Source organism: Elgaria multicarinata, chromosome 7, assembly GCF_023053635.1.
Source record: "Elgaria multicarinata webbii isolate HBS135686 ecotype San Diego chromosome 7, rElgMul1.1.pri, whole genome shotgun sequence".
NCBI classification, from domain to species: domain Eukaryota; kingdom Metazoa; phylum Chordata; class Lepidosauria; order Squamata; family Anguidae; genus Elgaria; species Elgaria multicarinata.
This window is the reverse complement of record NC_086177.1, coordinates 97,183,405-97,202,701: the sequence shown is the minus strand read 5'-3', so window position 1 is coordinate 97,202,701 and position 19,297 is coordinate 97,183,405. Positions and strand designations below refer to the sequence as shown.

General features: G+C 44.8%; 1 protein-coding gene across 1 annotated transcript; it reads right to left on the bottom strand.

Moving 5' to 3' along the window:
* Positions 1-206: 206 nt before the first annotated feature.
* Positions 207-18,180, bottom strand: MAL2 (mal, T cell differentiation protein 2). Its single transcript, XM_063131090.1, has 4 exons — positions 17,858-18,180; positions 8,046-8,216; positions 2,371-2,547; positions 207-744 (listed from the first exon to the last, which is right to left on the bottom strand). The coding sequence occupies exons 1-4, from the start codon at positions 17,993-17,995 to the stop codon at positions 673-675; spliced, it is 558 nt and encodes a 185-aa protein (XP_062987160.1). The 5' UTR covers positions 17,996-18,180; the 3' UTR covers positions 207-672.
* Positions 18,181-19,297: the final 1,117 nt, after the last annotated feature.

Genomic DNA, 19,297 nt, shown 5'->3' with positions numbered 1-19,297 from the left:
TGGAATTTTCGGCACAGCTTTTTTCATGCCGACAGAATAAAATAAAATAAAAATGGAGAGGATGCGAGAGGCAGAAGAAATTTTGACAAGTCGTGGCGACGGCAGCCACGACTTGTGTTTGTTCAAATTGATGACCCAGTGAGCCGCCATGTTCCCCCATCCACGTGGAAGGCTGCTGCCTCAGGACATTTATGAGGCACTGTGTGTGTGCGTGTGTGTGTGTGTGGGGAAAGATGGCGCCTGCAAATAGTGGCCAGCTATTTGTTAAAGAAAAACACACAGACAAAAGCCACTTCCACTATTGGCACCATTTGTCCAGGTATGCCCTCCTCCAAAGTCCAAAAATGTTAACAATTTATCCTGCCCCCAAGAACTTGGCCAAAAATGTGACTGCACTTTTGTGGCCTGTGAATGGGAGCGTGAAAGCAGGGGGGCATTTTTGATGTAGCTTAAAAATGCCCCCCCCAACCCCCGTCAAATATATATATTTGATATATGATTATAACATGAACTTTTTCTGGATGTGTGTCAACTTTTTAGAAAAATATAAATGTATTCCAGACATCCTTTGAACCTCCATTCTTTTTCAATGGATGCTGTACATCAATTTGATCACTGGAACAGGTACATAAACTCGATGGGATGCTTTGGAGCCGCTTGCCTCTTCTAGTGCTATAGTTTCCATCTTCTTAAAGCAAGGGCTGTGCTGCACCCATAACACGCAGTTGTCGCAAAGGCAAAAATCTGCAGGGGAGAAAATGGCAAGGTGAGTTTTAGGCTGGACTGCTTTTAACCCCACCCTTCCCCACGCTGACATTGTCATGGCTCCCCAGTTCTCCAAGTGGTCAAAATGTCAAAAGTATCTGGACGTGGTTTTGCTTAGATGAGTGCATACTCTGGAAACGTTGTAATAGCTCCTTTATTTCCATATTTGGAAATAGAGCAGGGGTGGGCAACATGCGGCCCTCCAGATGTTTTGGCCAACATGATCCCTCACCATTGGCTAAGCCGGTGGAAAGTTACAGAGCAAAACATCTGGATGGGCTACAAGTTGCTCCCTCAAGAATCAGAGGATAAGTGGAGGCAAACAGCGAACTCCTAGACCCAAGAGGGGTCATTTATTAGAATGTAAGCCTATGCGGCAGGGTCTTGCTATTTTATTGTTTTACTCTGTACAGCACCATGTACATTGATGGCGCTATATAAATAAATAATAATAATAAATAATAACAGCAGCAGACACTCCTATACGGCAACAAACTCCCCACTGAAATCTAGACTGAGCTCTGTGTACTCAAGGAGGTGAGCCAGTGGGATGCAGCGGCTGGAGTGCTGCAACCCTGGTTCAAATCCCTGCTCAGTCATGAAGCTCACTTGACGATTTTGGACCAGGCAACATCTCTTACCCTAATCTAACCTGCAGGGTTGTTGAAGGATAAGAGGAGAGAACGATGTATACCATCCTGAGTTCCTTGGAGGGAGGGTAGGATATGATGACAATGAAGTAGTAGTAGTAGCTACTGACAGTGTTAGGCTAGAGTAGACTTCCCCAACTTGGACGTGTTGGACTACAACTCCCATAATCCCTTACCATTAGCCATGCTGGCTGAGGTTGATGGGAAATTGAAGTCTAAAATATCTGGAGGGCATCAGGTTGGGCTAGATGGTACAAGGCAGCTTCCTGTAGATAAGGGGGGCAAGACCGGTTACTTGGTAACCTGTCAAGTACTATGTGGCACAGGCAGAAGCAACTAGTGGTTCCTCTGGGGAGGAGTATGATGGTCCAATTTCACCCATTTGCCTTCTGGGAAATGAGTGTTTTGTGACCAGCCATGCCTATCATGGCAGCCATTTTGTGAGAGCAACAACTCTCAAAATGTGCCAACTGACCCAGAAAGGTTGGGGACCCCTGGCCAAGATTGATAAGAAAGAAGAAAGACTTCAGTTAAATTCCAGACTTTGGAGCAAGGGGTCCACTTGGAGTGATCCAACAGCCTGCAATTCCTGCCCACCCCTATCCGGGAACTTAGGAAGGTGCCTTATACTTGGTCCATTTAGCCCGGTATTGTTGACATTGACTGGCAGCAGCTCTTTGAGGGTTTCAGGCCGAATCTTTCTGTAGCTTTACCTGGGGAAGCCGGGAATTGAACCTGTAACTTTCTGCATGCAAAGCATGTGCTCTACCACTGAGCTATGACCCTTCTCCCCTGAGAAAGTCACTTGTGGTACCCTGTGGACTCCCTCTTGTGGTCAGGCTGGCCCAGAAAGGCAGACCAGAAACAAAATGGAAAGAAAAAAGGCTCTTTGCTCATCCCTGCCAGAATTATTGGAAGCCTGGCTAAGCACAGGACGAGCCTGCGGAATACTTACAGTAGCTGCTATGCTCAAGTTATATTCATGCTCATTTAAAAGATTTTCATAGGTGGTACTGTTGATCTGGAGATTGAACCTGGTCTTTAATGGATGAGCATGCAAAGAGGTTGTGGCAGCTTGCAGTAGAAAGGTTCCGAAATAAAAGACGAAGACGCCTGCGTGGTAAAGAAAATCCTGAAAAGAAAAAGGGAAACACAAGAGTTTGTTTGAACCAAACAGAAATGGTACATTTGCCCTGTTTCAAGTTTTCTTTTAACAACCAACAAGGCAATGAAACTCCTTGGGCATGTCTACACCAGGGGAGGGGGAGGGGGAGGATCTCGTGATATGGTAATCGAGAGATCCTCCCCCTCAGTCCACATAGGCGGTGTAACATCCTGGGCATCGCGCCCGTTGTGGTGGCCATTTTACAAACAAGACGAGCTGGAACGCACTTGCGCTCCAGCGAAAATTAAAATTTTTTTTTTAAAAAAAGCCCCACTCCTGCTCCTCTCCCCATCACCAATGGGCACGGGGCACCTGAAGAGCTCCATGCCCGGTTCCTGGCTCCTCACGTTTACTTGCAAGGAGACAGGACAAAACCAGGACAGCCGCCCACACCTCCCATAGTCTCAGGACGATCCCAAGACCATGGAAAAAAATCAGGCTAAAAGCCATTCCGGCCATTCCCGGGGGCAGGGATCTTCCCTCCCTGCCCCCAGGATCCCCTGTGCATCATGTGGATGCACAGGGATGATCCCGGGGTGATCCCTGGGTTAAGGCATGGCGTAGACATGCCCCTTGTCACACAACAAGAATAAAACCACCAGGCAGGGACAGAAGAACTTGCTGCTAAATTACAGAATTCACTTGCAGAATCTGTTTCCACATGGACAGAATTGCTATCATGGCCATGGACATACATGGGTTCAAAAAAGGAATTTAACGTGGCATACATCTGCTTATTCCATCCTTTTTCAACTACTATTTTAATGCATCCATAATAAAGAAAAGGAGAAAATGTATAAAAGATAAGCATGCACTTGTTAAAAACATCATACATTGCATCTTACATGGCATCTTGCAACATAGTAATATATCCACAGGAGGGATTGCTAAATCATAAAGACGTCCAAAGTAGATCCAAAAATACTTATTTTTCACTTATTTGGAAATTTTAGAGTCAGATTGTCGCTAATCCTAGATTTAGTATAAACAATATTCCCCCTGTCCCATTAAAACTACATTCCATGACTTCATCAACAATGCTTAATTGTTGGAATGTTCATGTGCTCCAGCATTTTTGCTAATGAGATCTATGCTGCTACTCACAATAACTGTATCGGATCTGTTTGTTTGTGGGTTATATCTTCCAGTTCTTCCACTAACATCAGTACTCCACGCCCCTCTTTATTTTATCCTCACAACAACCCTGTGAGATAGGATTGGACTGGACTAGGCTGGGCTGGAAGATCGTGGCATGCCGGAGGCCATCCAGTGCTCTTCATGGCTGAGCAGGGATTTGAACCCAGGCCTCCTTGGCTCAATTCCAGATTCCACTCTTTCCCAACCCGGCAACCTCTGGATGTGAGGGACTACAACTCCTATCATCTCAGCCGGTTTGGGGAAGGCTGCACTATACTACATGCGGTCAAATGCATTTTTGCATATCTACTGTGACTTCTTAAGGATGTTTCGATTTGGAGTGCTTCCAGACGAGGCTTTATAGTATGCAATCACCTTACTTCATTAATGGAATTTTACATATGTAGGCAGCCTAAAATTTCTAAATGGGGGCCGCTGAAAAAGTAGAGGGACAGTTCATTTTGGTTGCAGGCCTTTAAAAGCCAAATCTGTAAACTGTTCTTTAATTATTTGTTTGTAAAAGAATTGGGGGGGGGGGCAGCCTCCCCAGCCCTTCCCTGGTTATGGGCCCAGTGTAAATGCCTCCAAACATCATTGTCTTTACTTTGTAGCCTGCCCATGTTTTCTTATTGCTTCTTCCACTTTTTTTTTAACAGAAAAATAAATCTGTTAAGGAAGAAGAGACAGGATCGCTGCACAATATCTTCTGACTGTTAGCTCTAGGAACTCTCCATCTTGAAGCATCCTCAAAACTTTTCCTGATTTGTCCTAGATGCAGAGCTCCTAATTCTGAATTCTCCTACTGTGTATATGGAGCCACCCTGATAAGGAGGGTGTGCACATTAAAGATACATATAAAAGTCCGTTCCTGTTTTTCCATCCCACTGTTATGAAGAAACCGAACTAGAGGTGTAACTCAGATTCTGCAGGGCAAAATAAACTGGGTATTATTTGGACCAAGGTTCTAAGCAGACTAAACCTGCTCTGAAACCTACCCCCCCACCCCCGATACTGGGTTCCCCCAGGTCAAAATGCAAGTTTAGGTTTTCGGGAACTCAAGTGGAATAAGGAGCTACCTAGATGTCAGGAGTGAGTGGCAGCCATTCACTCATATGGGAGAAACTAAAAGGTGTGTAAGTCCACAAATGACTGCTCCCAACCCATGTCTTCCTTTCATAAAGGGGGCATCTGATGGAAGTCATTAAAGCTTTTTTGCCTCCTGCAAGCAGCAACCAAACACTGCTACAGGAAAATGCTAAATGATGGCATGTCCCATGTTCCCTTTAGTGAAAGTTACCAGAGACAAGTGTGGGGCAGATAGGAGTTGCCAATACTCCCATTACATCTAGTTTCACCCCAGGTTGATCCCGGAGGTTTGTCCCATGTGAGTGAATGGCTGTAGTTCAGGTCACTCTTCAGAAGAAGAAGAAGAAAAGGAAAGAAAGCAAGCTCTGTGTTTGGGGGACAACGTTGCAATGGGGAGCAAGATCTCCTCTGCAGAGCGGCTTTCCACCGAATGGGATTCAGGGCGTCAATGTGCCTCAGTGTGAAATCTCACAGAGATTCACTGCAGTCCCCAGGGCTTTTGCAATATACAGGCTTCCCCTCACCAACCACCCATAGGAAAAGGCATCAGCTAGAATATAATAGACGAAGGCTGCGTTCAGACAACACAATAGTTAATGGTGGGTTAATAGTCAACTCCAGGGTTGATTATCAAGGGGGTACTCTCCACACGACATGATTACAATCAACTGTGGAGTGAATTAACCCCTTGATTGACACATGCCCTGCCCTCTCTCCACCCCAGTCCTCCCGCTGGTATCCCATCAGCCATTGCAAGTTCTGCAGGTTGGGCTAGAGCAGCAGCCACTGCTTTGGTCACTCTTCCCGGAGGACTCTGTAGGCAGCTGAAATAGTCAACTCAACAGGGAGAAATAGACCACAGAGCCCGGCAGACAACATGCTAACCAACGGTTCTGCGAACAGTCAACTCTGCAGAGCGTTGTTTTTCTCTGTTGGTTATTTTGGGGAAATAGTCAACCCTGGGGTGGTTTTTGCCTGACAGACAATACAATAACTAACGGTTGACTATTTAAACCACTGTTGGTTATTGTGTTGTCCAAATGCAGCCGATGAGAAGCAAACCAGGTGCTGCAAAGCAATTAAAAAAGACTGCTCCTGCCCCTGGGTTAGATAAGGGAGCCAGGACCCTGTGTAAAAAGGGCAGGTACCATAACACATGCAGCATAATAAGCAGATTGTAATGAATGTGGACCAAGGACCAGCCTTCATGTTTGAGTCAGTTAGATGTCTACTGTACAACTCCCTTGCCCAAATTCCTGGCACCTGAGCAGAAGAAGGAGAGCATACACATCCTTATGAGTAGCTCAGTGTGTGCAGGACTTCAGAGAGAGATGATCTCATTTCCTCTACCCAGTCACCCTGCCTGGGAACTTCCTTTCCCCCTTGGCAACAATTACAATGAAGTACTCTGTTGCCAGCCAAAGTAAAGGCTAGGACTTTTGTAACTATGAGAGAAATTTTTTTGCTGGAGGGGCGCAGGAAGTTTAGACAGGACATGAAGCTCCCCAATTATTACTGCTTTATAACCCACACTGCTATTTAAATATGGGCAAAACCCGGGAAATAATTTGAACAAAGTTGTCAAAACTGGAACCCACCCAGCTGTGGGAAGCTGCCTGAGTCAGATCCTTGATCCAAAACTCTTTGGCCGTGTCTCTCCAGCCTCACTTGGAGATGCTGTGGATTGAATCTAGGATCTTCTGCACACAAAGCAAATGCACCCTACCACTGACCTTCTAAATGGTAGAAAAATTAAAATGGTGCCCATCCCAAAGAGTCATGGCTCTGGTGCTCCCTTCAGCACCACTGCCAGGCTACTCTGCCCTCAATTTGCATAGTCTGACTGCCCAATGCCTCCTGCCCAACATTCACGTCCCATCCGGCAATGGTTGCTTGGAGTTGTGCACACTCTCCTGAACCCCCTTTTTCTTCATCCCATCCAGGTGAACCCACAGGAGGCTGGGGATTCTGATGTTAGTCAGAACAAGCCAGAAGTCTAAAGGACCTATCCCCTATTTCCCCTAGGATAGCACTTTTAAAGTTCCTTAATCCCATCAAACCAAATTTCTCATCCCAGCCCAAAGGCGTTGGTCTTATTTGTGTGTTATGCATTATTTTTTAGCAATTAAACACCCTGGTTTTTGAGAACCGCCCAGAGAACTTTGGCTATTGTGCAGTACAAAAATGAAATCAGTGAAATGAAATGAGATCCTAAGTGATCAGAAAGACTGTAAAGAAATTGACTCACATGGGGGGGGGATTGGATTTGTTAGAGCTGGAAAACAAATTCCATTAAAAAAATGGAAGTCAAAACTAACTTAAAAAAAGAAAAAGAGAGAGCGAGAGAGGCCCCATTCAGAAGCCATCTTAAACCACAGCTTTAACCATGGTGGTTAAGCCAGAAAGCCAGGCTGTGTTCTGAAGACACCTTAAACCACAGTGATGAAGGCAAAAAGGCTTATTCACTATGGTTAAATGGTTTAAGGTGTCTTCTGAACACAGCCTGGCTTTCTGGCTTAACCACCATGGTTAAAGCTGTGGTTTAAGGTGTCTTCTGAATGGGGCCAGAGAGAGAGAGAGAGAGAGAGAGAGAGAGAAAGGGACTTCTCAGGTGCTGCGAAGAACAGTTCCTCCCAGTAGTGGCTGAGTCAGGTGCCTCCTTTATGCACCTCTCACTGTCCCCATCACCCAATGCTTGGAAAGAGCAGCTGCTCTGCCTAGTGCTAGCTGATATCATGCAGCATGCCTCATCCCCATGGGTGTGGGGTGCGCCACCAGATGCCACGGTGCTGGGAAGAGTGGATGTTCGGAAGAGACTGGAGATAACAGCAGGGATTTCTCCATAGGGGATTACTTTAGGGGGCAGGGATTGTATTTATTTATTTATTTATTACATTTTTATGCCGCCCAATAGCCAAAGCTCTCTGGGCGGTTCTCAAAGCTCTCTGGGCGGTTCACAAGTCCCACTCCCAGGAGGATCTCAAGGACTCTCCGCGGGCCAGTTTTGGCTCACGAGCCAGATGTCCTGCACTCCTGCATTACAGCATTAGTCCCAATATTTCAGGTTGTTATATCAAAGATCTACATCCAATATGTCCGAAAGCATCATTTCAGCATTTCCTCTACTGGACCTGTGACTACATGTGCGGATGATGTCACAGGTGCAAGTTATGAAGCATTTAGATATTGAATAAACATCCACTTATTTCCAGTTTTTAGCACATCACTTCTTAATTGCTTACCAAACGGTTCCAATCAATGGCGATTCTCTCTCTATAACTGAAGAGAAACACGCAGAGGAAGGAGATCGAGGTGAAACAGGCTGTCACGGACACAAACATGACCCAGCCTTGTAGCAGTGGCAAAGGGACATTGGTGGAAGCTACTAAAATCCAGACTAGTGCTCCAAACAGCTGTAGAAGAATGACACAAAAAAGAAAACAGACAGACCAAGTTTAATGTTAAAGCTAAAATACATGAATATTGTGGGCTTCTCTACGCAGCCTTACTAGGGCTTTGTCTTCTGGAGTCTTTGTGGGTTTAAGGATGGCAAAATACATGCACTTCCCTTGTTTTTGCCAGTTCCTTTTCATAAGTTTCAATTCTACCACCACCAGAAATTTTGGCCTCCAGCCCAGCCCATAGGAATGCAGCCCTCTCCCTCATGAGAGCTTCTATGAAACTGAAAGACGTTTGAAAATTGTATGTTAGACGCAGTGGTCTTCAACTGATCCAGACCCGAGACCCACCTTGGACTCCCATCCTACATCATGGGACTCACTTTCACAATTTTCTTCACATCCATCATGGCAGCAACAGCTTTGCCGCAACCCATTTGGACTGATCTCGCAACCCACTTTGGGGTCATGACCTTCCAGTTGAAGACCACTGTGTTAGAGGAACAGGAGCAGGGTCCATAAAAAGAGGTGGAAATCCTTCCAAGGAGAGGGAGGTCATGGAAGCACACACCCCATATTGGGGTGTGTGCTTCCATTGTAATTATGTGCTTTTATCATAATGACTGGGCTGGAGGTCACAGAACAACTTGCATCAGGGCTTAGCAAGCATTTGTGTTTCTATAAAAGTCTTCTTCCTGCTTTGGAGGTGTGCAATCCAAAAACACAGAAACGCAGCACATGTGGTCCAATTGTTTAAACAAAAAACATAGTAAGATCCATTTGTAAATATGCGACATGATATGTCTGTCTCATAAATTCTACATCAAGTCACATGACCACCTCTGGCATGGTCAACTGCTGGATACACCTGGCAGTACCATGCAATAAGTGGTTTGGCAAGAAACTAAAAATAATTATTTCCATCCAATTCTCTTCCTTTCTTTTTTTAAATTAAGGCTGCAATTCTGTACCCATTTACCTCGGAATAAGCCTCATGGAAATCAAATGGGACTTTTTCAAGGAGAAATAGTTTTGTGAACTGGCACCCCAACTTCCAAGTTTGTTTTGCTGATTAAGCACATCTGGGTTTCTGCAAGATTCTTATTTATGTCACCATTTTGTGGGGGTAAAAAAAAAAAAAATCAACAAAACAGCCCATCTTGACGCAAGTGAAACGGCTGGAAAATTATCGTCGCGAAAACAAACAAATGCAAAAAGCATTAGGAACCCTAAAAGGTGTTACTGAAGATTTACACAGGATATTTGTAGAAATGAATATATTTGAGTGAAAACAATGATGAAGAAAATACCTGAACAGAATTGGAAATGTATCAGTGGAATTAGAAATATTGAATTTTTTTTTACAAGTATACCAGTTTATAACCTGTTTCAAACACAGTTCGTATTCCAATTAGTCTCAGTTGAAACCACATTTGTTTAGTTAAAATACTTAATTCCCCCCCATTCCATCTTTGTCCCCTGAACACACATCCCACACACATACACACACACACAAACACACCTTCTTACAGTGATCTGCACAACGGATTTTTATTGTTAGTTGCTTTGAGCGCCAGTTTTGGGCGGAAAGACGGGATATAAATTAAACAAACGAACAAATAAACAGCATGCCAAACAACACCCACATTTTAAAAGGCTTCTTTACCACAGAATGCATTGTTGGGAGCTGGGAGAAGCAGAGACACAAGGAATATATCAGGTGCAAGGACTGCATCGTGGGATATGGTCATGCTGATGGGAGTTGCCCTTCAACACCTTTGGAGGGCCCTGGGTTGGGGACAGTTCTGGAATAATCTATCATCGCTGATCCAAGTTTCCAGGTGGTGGCAAAGTAAACAGGTTTAAGCCGCAATCCTATGCATGTTTAGATAGAAAGAAGTGCTACGACTCCCAGCATTCGCCAGGCAGCAAAGACTTAAGTAATGTCTGTTTTGGCTCTAAGAAGTGGATCCAATTTAGGGCCCTGGGCTGGCCAGTCTGTCATCTGAGCCCCATGCTGCCCTTTAATTCACCTTTTGGGGAAGGCTGCCTCAAGTTGCTACTCTTCCGCAGGAATGAAAAGGCAAGGCTGGCTGGGGAATCTTGGGAGTTGTAGGACTCTTTTTTTCTGTCTAAACATGCTTGTCCTTAAAGATTTGTTAGGTCCTCTTGGGGAGTCCAGCTATGCACACATATTCCAAAATAAGTCCCACTATGTTCAGTAGGCATTTATCCCATAGGTGTGCCTAGGATTGCAATCTTTTAGGTGGAGAAAATTAGGAGATTTTATGGCATCAGGGAAGACCGAGAGCGCTGTATCAGAGCACAGATATTGCACACAGAAGATTCCTGGTTCTGAGTGGACATCAGGAAAAACTTCCTGACTGTTAGAGCAGTACAACAATGGAACCAATGACCTAGGGAGGTTGTGGGCTCCCCTACACTAGAGGCCTTCAAGAGGCAGCTGGACAGCCATCAGGTATGCTTTAAGGTGGATTCCTGCATTGAGCAGGGGGTTGGACTCGATGGCCTTATAGGCCCTTTCCAGCTCTACTATTCTATGATTCTATGTAGGTATTTAGGATGGCTCTTAGCCTAGGCTCCTCAAAAGGATTCTAAAGACCCTGACAGCAAAGCAGCCACTCTGAGGTATTTCAGTAAAACAGAGGGAACTCTGGGATGAGGAAACACGGAATGCTTTGCAGCTGGGCTGTTGCTAGTTATTTAAAAGCTTTGGGATCAATCTTTCCATTGATATTAATGGAAGGCTTCCCCCTTGCTAAACTTAATTGCCATGTGAAGATGGGATTGGAGGGGGGGGACACAGGGAAGGGAGGGTAACCTGTTTCCTCTCCAAAGGTGGTTCCCCTGGAACTCCTCCCCCTGTATGACAGCTAAGTTTAGGAAAACCTCCCATTAACACCAATGGAAATATCCCCCCCTCAAGGTTAATTGCTATGGAGTGGGGTAGGAGGAGCATTGCTCACAGGGGAAGAGAATAGTCTCTGGATACAGGAAACAATTTTATTGATGAAAAGCCCTGTGTGTTTTGCCCTCTTTCTTTATTGCTAGGCCTTTTTCAAAAGGTTGTAATAACGTTTGCAGAGATTTTTTTTACAACAGTTTATTTTGTGTTGTAAACACTGGTGACTGGCATGTGGGGATGGGGCTTAACCCTTGCCTTCCCAGCTGCAATCCTCCTTGAAAATTACACCCTGCATGGCAGTAAGCTGATATATATATATATCCTATTGGCACCACTGGACACTTAGAGCTCTAGGAACAGACCTGAAGATATGGGGAATAAATTTGGGGCCTAGACTTAGCAACACCCCTGCTTTGCAAGGTTAAGCCAAAATGAGATGGCTAATTCTGCTAACTCTTTTGCACATCACAGCTTTCCAGTCATTTTCCTGGGGAAGGCTTGAAAGGCTGCAACAGTGTTTGTGTGTGTGTAAAAATACATGTCCCTGTTGCCAAGGCAACAGGACCAACCATTTCAATAACGCTGAGACAGAAATCACTGCAGCCAGTCAGGGAACATCGGCTTGGTTGTCTCAGCCACAGGGACATGCTCTCCCACTCAGTGAAGGCAATGTGGCTTTGTTACAACGCTGTTACATACAGCTAGAATGCCATCATGTTCTCTATGTGATCTCTGATTGGTTGGGATTATGCAGTGATTGAGAAAAGGATGGTACTGATGGAACAGTAGAGAAGAAGAGATACTATGACCGCAAACAGAAGCCCCAAAGAGATACATTTGAGTTTGGGTGAGAATGTTGTGCCTCCTAAAAGCTCCCTTTCACCAGGAACATTTTTTGCAAGCAAGAATTAAGTGCAGGCCTAATGTATTAAGTTATATGCCACTTTTCTTCCAGGGAGCGCAAGATGGTTACCAAGAAAACTCTCATTTAGGTACTGATGACACCGAAATTGCCTTAGTTTCAGCAAAGCTGCACGTGCCTCACAGCCATGTTCTGGACTTAACTTCATGTCTGTACTCAAACTGGAGACGTACATATTTTCCAGTGCTTGTTTGGCCCTTTGAAAATGTCAGGCCTTTGCACCTATAGTTATTACTGATGGTTCCAGTGCAGAGAGCCACAACACTCCATTTAAGGCAGGGGTGGGCAACTCCAGATGTTTTCGCCTACAATCTCCATTATCCCTCACCACTAGCTATGCTGGCTCGGCTTGATGGGAGTTGTAGGCTGAAACATCTAGAGGGGCTTAAGTTGCCTACTCCTACTTTAAAGAATCTTGCACTTATATTGTATGCCCTCTAACTACCTGAATTCTGTAATCTAGCTACCTTCACTTCTTAGCTGGTGAATATTTATAATCCTACTACCTAAACAAGAAGGAAGTTTACTTTTGATTTTATAGTACAAACATTATTCTGCTCTTAACCACTAGTTCATTCTGGAAAGTTCTCAGCATATACAGCATCATCTGATGTCTGTTTACTAAGTCACACTTATTCATTGGGACTTACTCCAGGTAATTTGCAGAGGAATTTTCAGCTTTAGTTTTCAAGCAGGTAATCTTGTTTAATATCCCTGCATGTATACAGAGGGAGCCCAACAGAAGTCATTCAGTTTCAAAACTGCTCCCTTGCCTGCCTCCACCCATTTCTAAGAAGATATAATGCTGTGCTGTAAAAAGCACAGTGATGAAAGTATCATAATAAATCCTTCATTTAGTTGCAAACCAGTACGTTTTAAATTAGCATGCAAACCTTGTTCAGGAAATACATGATGAAAAAAAGTAAGCTGATTTAAATCTTGGGACATAATGGCAATAAAATGGCAGATTTAAAAAGCAGGGAGAGCCTGTAACTAATTGGATTAATGTGCAGGCCAGTTTCACAAGTGGTTGCAAGCCAAATGTATACCAACCACTGTGGTAGTTATATTCTCTTAAATCAGAGGCAGGGAGCCTGTGTGTGTGTGTGTGTGTGTGTGTGTGTGAGAGAGAGAGAGAGAGAGAGAGAGAGAGAGAGAGAGAGAGAGAGAGAGAGAGAGAGAGAGACCTGTTGGAAGCCACAAGCCAAAAATGGATGGGGCTAAACCAGCAGTGGGCAGGGCCACCTCTTTTCTCCCTCCCTCCTTGCCAAGTGGGCTGCCAGGAGAGGGACATACAACTCCTGCAAGAAATCTGAACTACTCACTTGCAGAAGTCTGCAGGAAAATAGGCCAATGTTACCCATCCCTGCTCTGGATTAAGCTCCTTTATGTATCAACAGGAAAATTCCCTTAGTTGGCTTTTGCAGTGATTGTCATTAGTACAGCTAGGGGTGTAAAGAACGCAGGAGGGAAGCGTCCTGCAGCTGTGTTTGCTAAATTCTAGGAAGGAGCATGGCAACAAATGGGAGGAATCATGGCAGGAGTGAGTAGTAGGAGTAATAACAAGGAGAGAAGTTTCAGTAACATCATCATCATCTTATTATTATTATTATTATTATTATTATTATTATTATTAGTATCCCACCTTTTGCCCAATACTGGGCCTCAAGGTGATCTTACAAAGTTTAAAACATACATTGTAAAACCTACGAAAAGAAATGTAAAACCAACAACACACATTTAAAATACAAGTTATTAACATAGATGGAGGACCAAATTACTCTCCAAAGGCCTGCTGGAACAAACAAGTTTTAGCCTGCTTCCAAAAGCCCATCAAGGAGGGAGCCAGCCTAGCTTCCCTGGGAAGAGAGTTCCAGAGCACCGGAGCAGCCACCAAGAAGGCCCTCTCCCATGTTCCCACCAAGCGCGCCTGTGAAGATGGTGGGACTGAAAGAAGGGCTTCTCCAGAAGCTCTTAAAACACGGGCAGGCTCATAAGGGAGAATACGGTCTTTCAAATAACCTGGACCCGAGCCATATAGGGCTTTATAGGTCATAACCAGCACTTTGAATTGTGCCCGGAAACAGACTGGAAGCCAGTGGAGCTGTTTTAACAGGGGAGATGTACGCTCCCTGTAACCAGCCCCAGTCAACAATCTGGCTGCAACTCTTTGAACCAGCTGGAGTTTCCAAACACTCTTTAAAGGCATATGTGTGTCTGAGAAAGGTTTAGGACATAAGACTCATTTGCAGAGGTGCAAAGAAAAGGACATGTTGCCAACTTTGTTTCTGGTAGGGATCCTATGGCTTTAACAATGGCAAAGTAGGCAGAAATTCAACAGGGGACAATTTTCCAATACCAGCCATTACCTTACTGGGGGGGAAATGCCCTCTGCTTGGATTCCTGCATGCCACACAGCAGCTGTTACAGATGGATGAAGATGGCAAGTCTGCCTCTCAACCTGCATTAGGAGAATTGTTCAGAGAAGCTCTCTAGGGCCACTTTCCACGCAGGGCGCAAGGCAAAAGGGGCAGGATGAAAAAACGGCAGCATACTTTAGCTTAAAGCCTTTAATGCCAGAAATTAAGCCCTAGGAGGGGTGTTTCAGTCTTTTAGAATGAGGGAGAAACCGTGGCAGAGCCAGGAAATCACCGAATGTTTATATGATGGGAGAAAGGGGGGCAGTGGAAGGGGGCATGTTCACCTGGGCAGCCCCAGAAGGATGGTCTGGGACCCCAGGAGGCTGGATTTGGTCCACAGGCATCCAAGATTGAGATCTGCACTCAGGAAGCAGCCATTCACAAAAGCAGATGTCACAACCACCAAGTCATTTTGAGCGCGTTCCATAAACAAAGCCAGCTTAATCTAGAATGGAAGGTGTGTGTAAACAGGCTAGGCTAAAGAGGCCGTGGTGCTGAAGAGAGTGTGTGTAGGGCTGGATGAATAAAATCAGGCACTTATAGGCAAGGGCCAGAGAGCTCAGCACGTCTAAGCTTGCATAACCAGGTACGCCTTGTACAGTTTCCTCTTCAACACAGGTATTAAAGGTACAGGAGCCCTGTCCTCTTTTACATCCAGCCATTCTAAGAGCTATTGCCAGTGAGACAGACAGTACTGGGTTAAATGGACTAATATCCTTTAAAGCCCTAAAAAGCTTAGGATCAGAAGGAGTGCCTTCCCCCATTTTTATTTATTTATTTATTTCATTTTTATACCGTCCAATAGCCGAAGCTCTCTGGGCGGTTCACAAAAATTAAAACCATAATAAAACAACCAACAGTCTAAAACACAATTACAAAATACAATATAAAAAGCACAACCAGGATAAAACCACACAGCAGAAATTGATATAGGTTAAAATACGAAATTAAAACAGCAAAGTTTAAATTTAGGTTAAATTAGGTGTCAAAATACTGAGAAAATAAACAGCAAAGTTTAAATTTAGGTTAAATTAGGTGTTAAAATACTGAGAAAATAAAAAAGTCTTCAACTGGCGATGGAAGGAGCACAGTGTAGGTGCCAAACTATCTATTATTTATTAAGATAGTCTTTGGAGGCTTTTCTCTGGGTGCCGCTGCTCACAATGGTGCGATGGGTGGCTACCAGGGAAAGAGCCTTCTCTGTAATGGCCCCCCATCTTTGGACTGGCATACTCAGGGTGATTTACCTCGTGTCCTCATTGTATACATTTATACACCAGGCTAAAACCTTCCTGTTCCAGAACTTTAATCTGTTGCTTGTATGGTGAACTTTATTGCTAGCTCTTTAATATTTTTAATGTTGTTAATATTTTGATATTTTCATTCATTGTACTATATTGTATTGGTTATTTTATTGTTACTTTGGGTTTTTATGATTATAAACCATCACAAGGGCATTTGACAATTGGGCAGTATTTAAACTCAATAAATAAACATTGATTTTGTATAAGGCAGCTTTGTACGTTCACATTGTTTAGGGGGCAAGATTACATAACCACAGGAAATGTTTAACTAGGGACAAAAGAGGTCAAAGCAGATCTTCCAGGGCTGAGAGGAGAAACTTGCCAGCTAGATCACATTACACTAGTCCTTTTACAACTTCATTGGCTGCCAGTCCAGGTCTGGGCCCGATTCAAAGTGCTGGTATTGACATTTAAAGCCCTAAACGGTTTGGGGCCAGGTTATTTGAAGGAACGCTTCCTCCCATATGTACCTGCCAAGACCTTAAGATCATCTACAGGAGCCCTTCTCCATGAGCCCCTGCCAAAGGAAGTGAGGCAGGTGGCTACTAGGAGGAGGGCTTTCTCCGCTGTGGTACCCCGGTTGTGGAATGAGCTCCCCAGAGAGGTCCGACTGGTGCTTACACTGTACTCTTTTCATTGCCAACTGAAGACCTTTTTATTCTCTCAGTATTTTAACACTTAATTTTAACTTACATTTAAATTTTACTGTTCTAACTCTGTATTTTAATCTTATATCAATTTTGCTGCGTGGTTTTATCCTGGTTGTGCTTTTTATACTGTATTTTGTATTTGTGCTTTTAACCTGTTGGTTGTTTTATTATGGTTTTAATTTTTGTGAACCGCCCAGAGAACTTTGGCTATTGGGCGGTATAAAAATGTAATAAATAAATAAATAAATAAATAAATAAAAACAGGCATTAGTGGGAGAAGTGGGTAAGAGAAAGGGCTCTAGTAATGATACCAAAACATATTATTTAAGGGTGCAATCCTATGTGCGTTTAGATAGTCCTATAACTCCTAGCATTTTCCAGGCAAGGAATTCTGGGGTTTATAGGTCCTTTTTTTCTGTTTAAACACACATTGGTTTGCACACTAAAGCTTTAATACCCTGTCCTTTGGGTAATATAACCACAAACAATGCAACAGCAACAACAACTAAGCACGGTAAACAGAGGAAGACCATACAATACACATCTAAAATAGGAAATGAGAAAAGTTAAGAAGGATTGTGTGAGGGCAGCAAAGAACATTTTATAAAGTTGGGGCTAATGGATCAGTTGGCCAGCGGTGTGTGACATACAGAAATTCAGCTGGTGCATCCTTTTTTCCATCATTAGGATGAATTTCATATATTCTGCCTTTCTTCCATCAGGGAACTCAAAGCTGTGTATAGAAGAGGTTCCCACATTGAAGTGGTACAGGCCAGATTTGCAACAACATGGCTCCCATCATGTGGCAGTGATGGATTTGTGTGTGTGTGTGTGTGAGAGAGAGAGAGGGGGCGGGGGGGAATGTCATTTTAAAAATATTTTGTTGTGCTTGGGGAGAAAGAATGTTTTGCATGGGAAGAAAAAAGAAGCAGCAATCCTACCAACAGTAGATTTGTACAGAAGTGGGGTGAGGGTAATGAGAACTGGAAAAATAAATAAAAGAATCCCGTCACCTTAAAATTACATTGTATCAGATATCCCTTCCCGTGAAACATTACAGAGACTGCCAAGGGAATAGGGTGGCGATGCTATACACCAGCCTCCCCCAAAATCGGACACCTTCCAGATGTTTTGGACTACAATTCGCAAGATTCCCTTGTTAGCTGGTTGGCCACTGCGTGAACAGAATGCTGAACTAGATGGACCCTTGGTCTCATCCAGCAGGGCTCTTCTTATGTAAGTCCAACACACCTGGAGGGCACCAGGTTGGGGAAGGCGGCTCTTATGTACTTACCTGGAAGCAGGCCCCAGTGAACTCACCTGGGACCACTTGTTGCGTATTTCCTCTTCACTTGTTGCTCCCCTCGGCTAGCTCCCCCCCGCCGTCCCAAACGCTGTACCCCACCCCTAAAAAAAACCTCCCCCGTGACTTACGATTTCTAGGCCGATGAAGGCCCCCGAGTAAGTGCGCAGGATCTCCACACCGGAGGGGAGGGTGATGCGCGGCGGGGGGTAGTAGGCGGTGACATTGGGGGGCGGCGGCATGGAGCCCCCGCCTCGGGCAGGGATCATGGTGGCTACTCCGGGCGGGCGGCGGGATCCGAGCGAGCGGGAGTTGCAGACGCGTTCGCAGGAGCCCCTGACGTGGCCGCGGCCAGGTAGGGCGGGCAGGCAGGCAGGCAGGCGGCAGCAGCAGCAGGAGGAGGAGGAGGGACCGGGAAGCGAAGAGCCGCAGGTGGCGGGCAGGGAGCGTGCAGTTTGTTGGGCACCGCCCCGCAGCTCGCCCGCCCGCGCGGCCGTTGCACTCACCTGGCTGCGCCTTCGCCCCACGCGCGGAGCCAGATTTCCAGCCACGCCACTCCGACCTAGGGCGGTGATGGCGGTGGTTCGTTCTCCTTGGAGGAGAATCTCCCACCCACCCCCGCTTCTCCTCTTACGAAGACCCAAGGGGTGTGCTCGGCGCTGCGCAAAAGACCTTGGGAGAAACCCAACGCGTCCTACTTAGAGTAGACCCATTGAAATGTACCTCAGTCATGAAGTGCCATTCATCTCAATGGGTCTACTCTAAGTAGGGCTTGTGTTGGGTTTTAGCCCTTGTCCAGAGTACCTGCTACGGCCGAAACAAATATTTGTTTAAATTTGCGCCTAGCAACATAGGTCTCTCCACCCGCGCCCTAACCCCACGGTATGCGCACCTTCCATTTTTACGCTTGGGCAGGCGTGCCCAATCCGGATTGGGTCCTTAGAATGGGCTAGGACTTTTAAGGTCCGGATGAGGGGCCCTGCACTTACTCTAGAGTAAGGGCGTAATCCTGTGGATGTTTAGACAGAAAAAAATGTTTTGCAGCTCCCAGCATTCCCCGGCCAGCACAGAGTTAAAATTATGTCTGTTTTGGCCCTAAGAAGTGGATCCAATTTAGGGCTCTGGGCTGTCATCTGTCCCCCTCCTCCAATTCATGTTTTGGGGAAGGTTCCTCAAGTTGCTACTCATCTGCAGGAATGGAAATGCACTCTGTACATGCCCAGAAGCTTTGTTTTCTGTTTTAAGTATTTCACATATCCAGAGTCTGGCATTGAGGCTTAATTAAACCCCTGGCATTGAGGCTTAATTCTGAGGCTAACCTTGTAAGTCTGCCGTAGTTCTAAGAGCGATGGCTGTTCAACAGTCCAATCCTATACATGTCTACTCAGAAGTTAACCGGATTAAGTTCAGATAAGTGAGGCTGTCATTTGAGAATTATTTATGTATTTATTTCAGAAAAAAGATTTGCTATATGTTGTGCTTTTTTAAAAAACAAACAAACCAGTTCACAAAGTAAAATCAGTGTAAGTTACAATAAAACCAATAAATAAAACAGTAATAAAACAATAAAA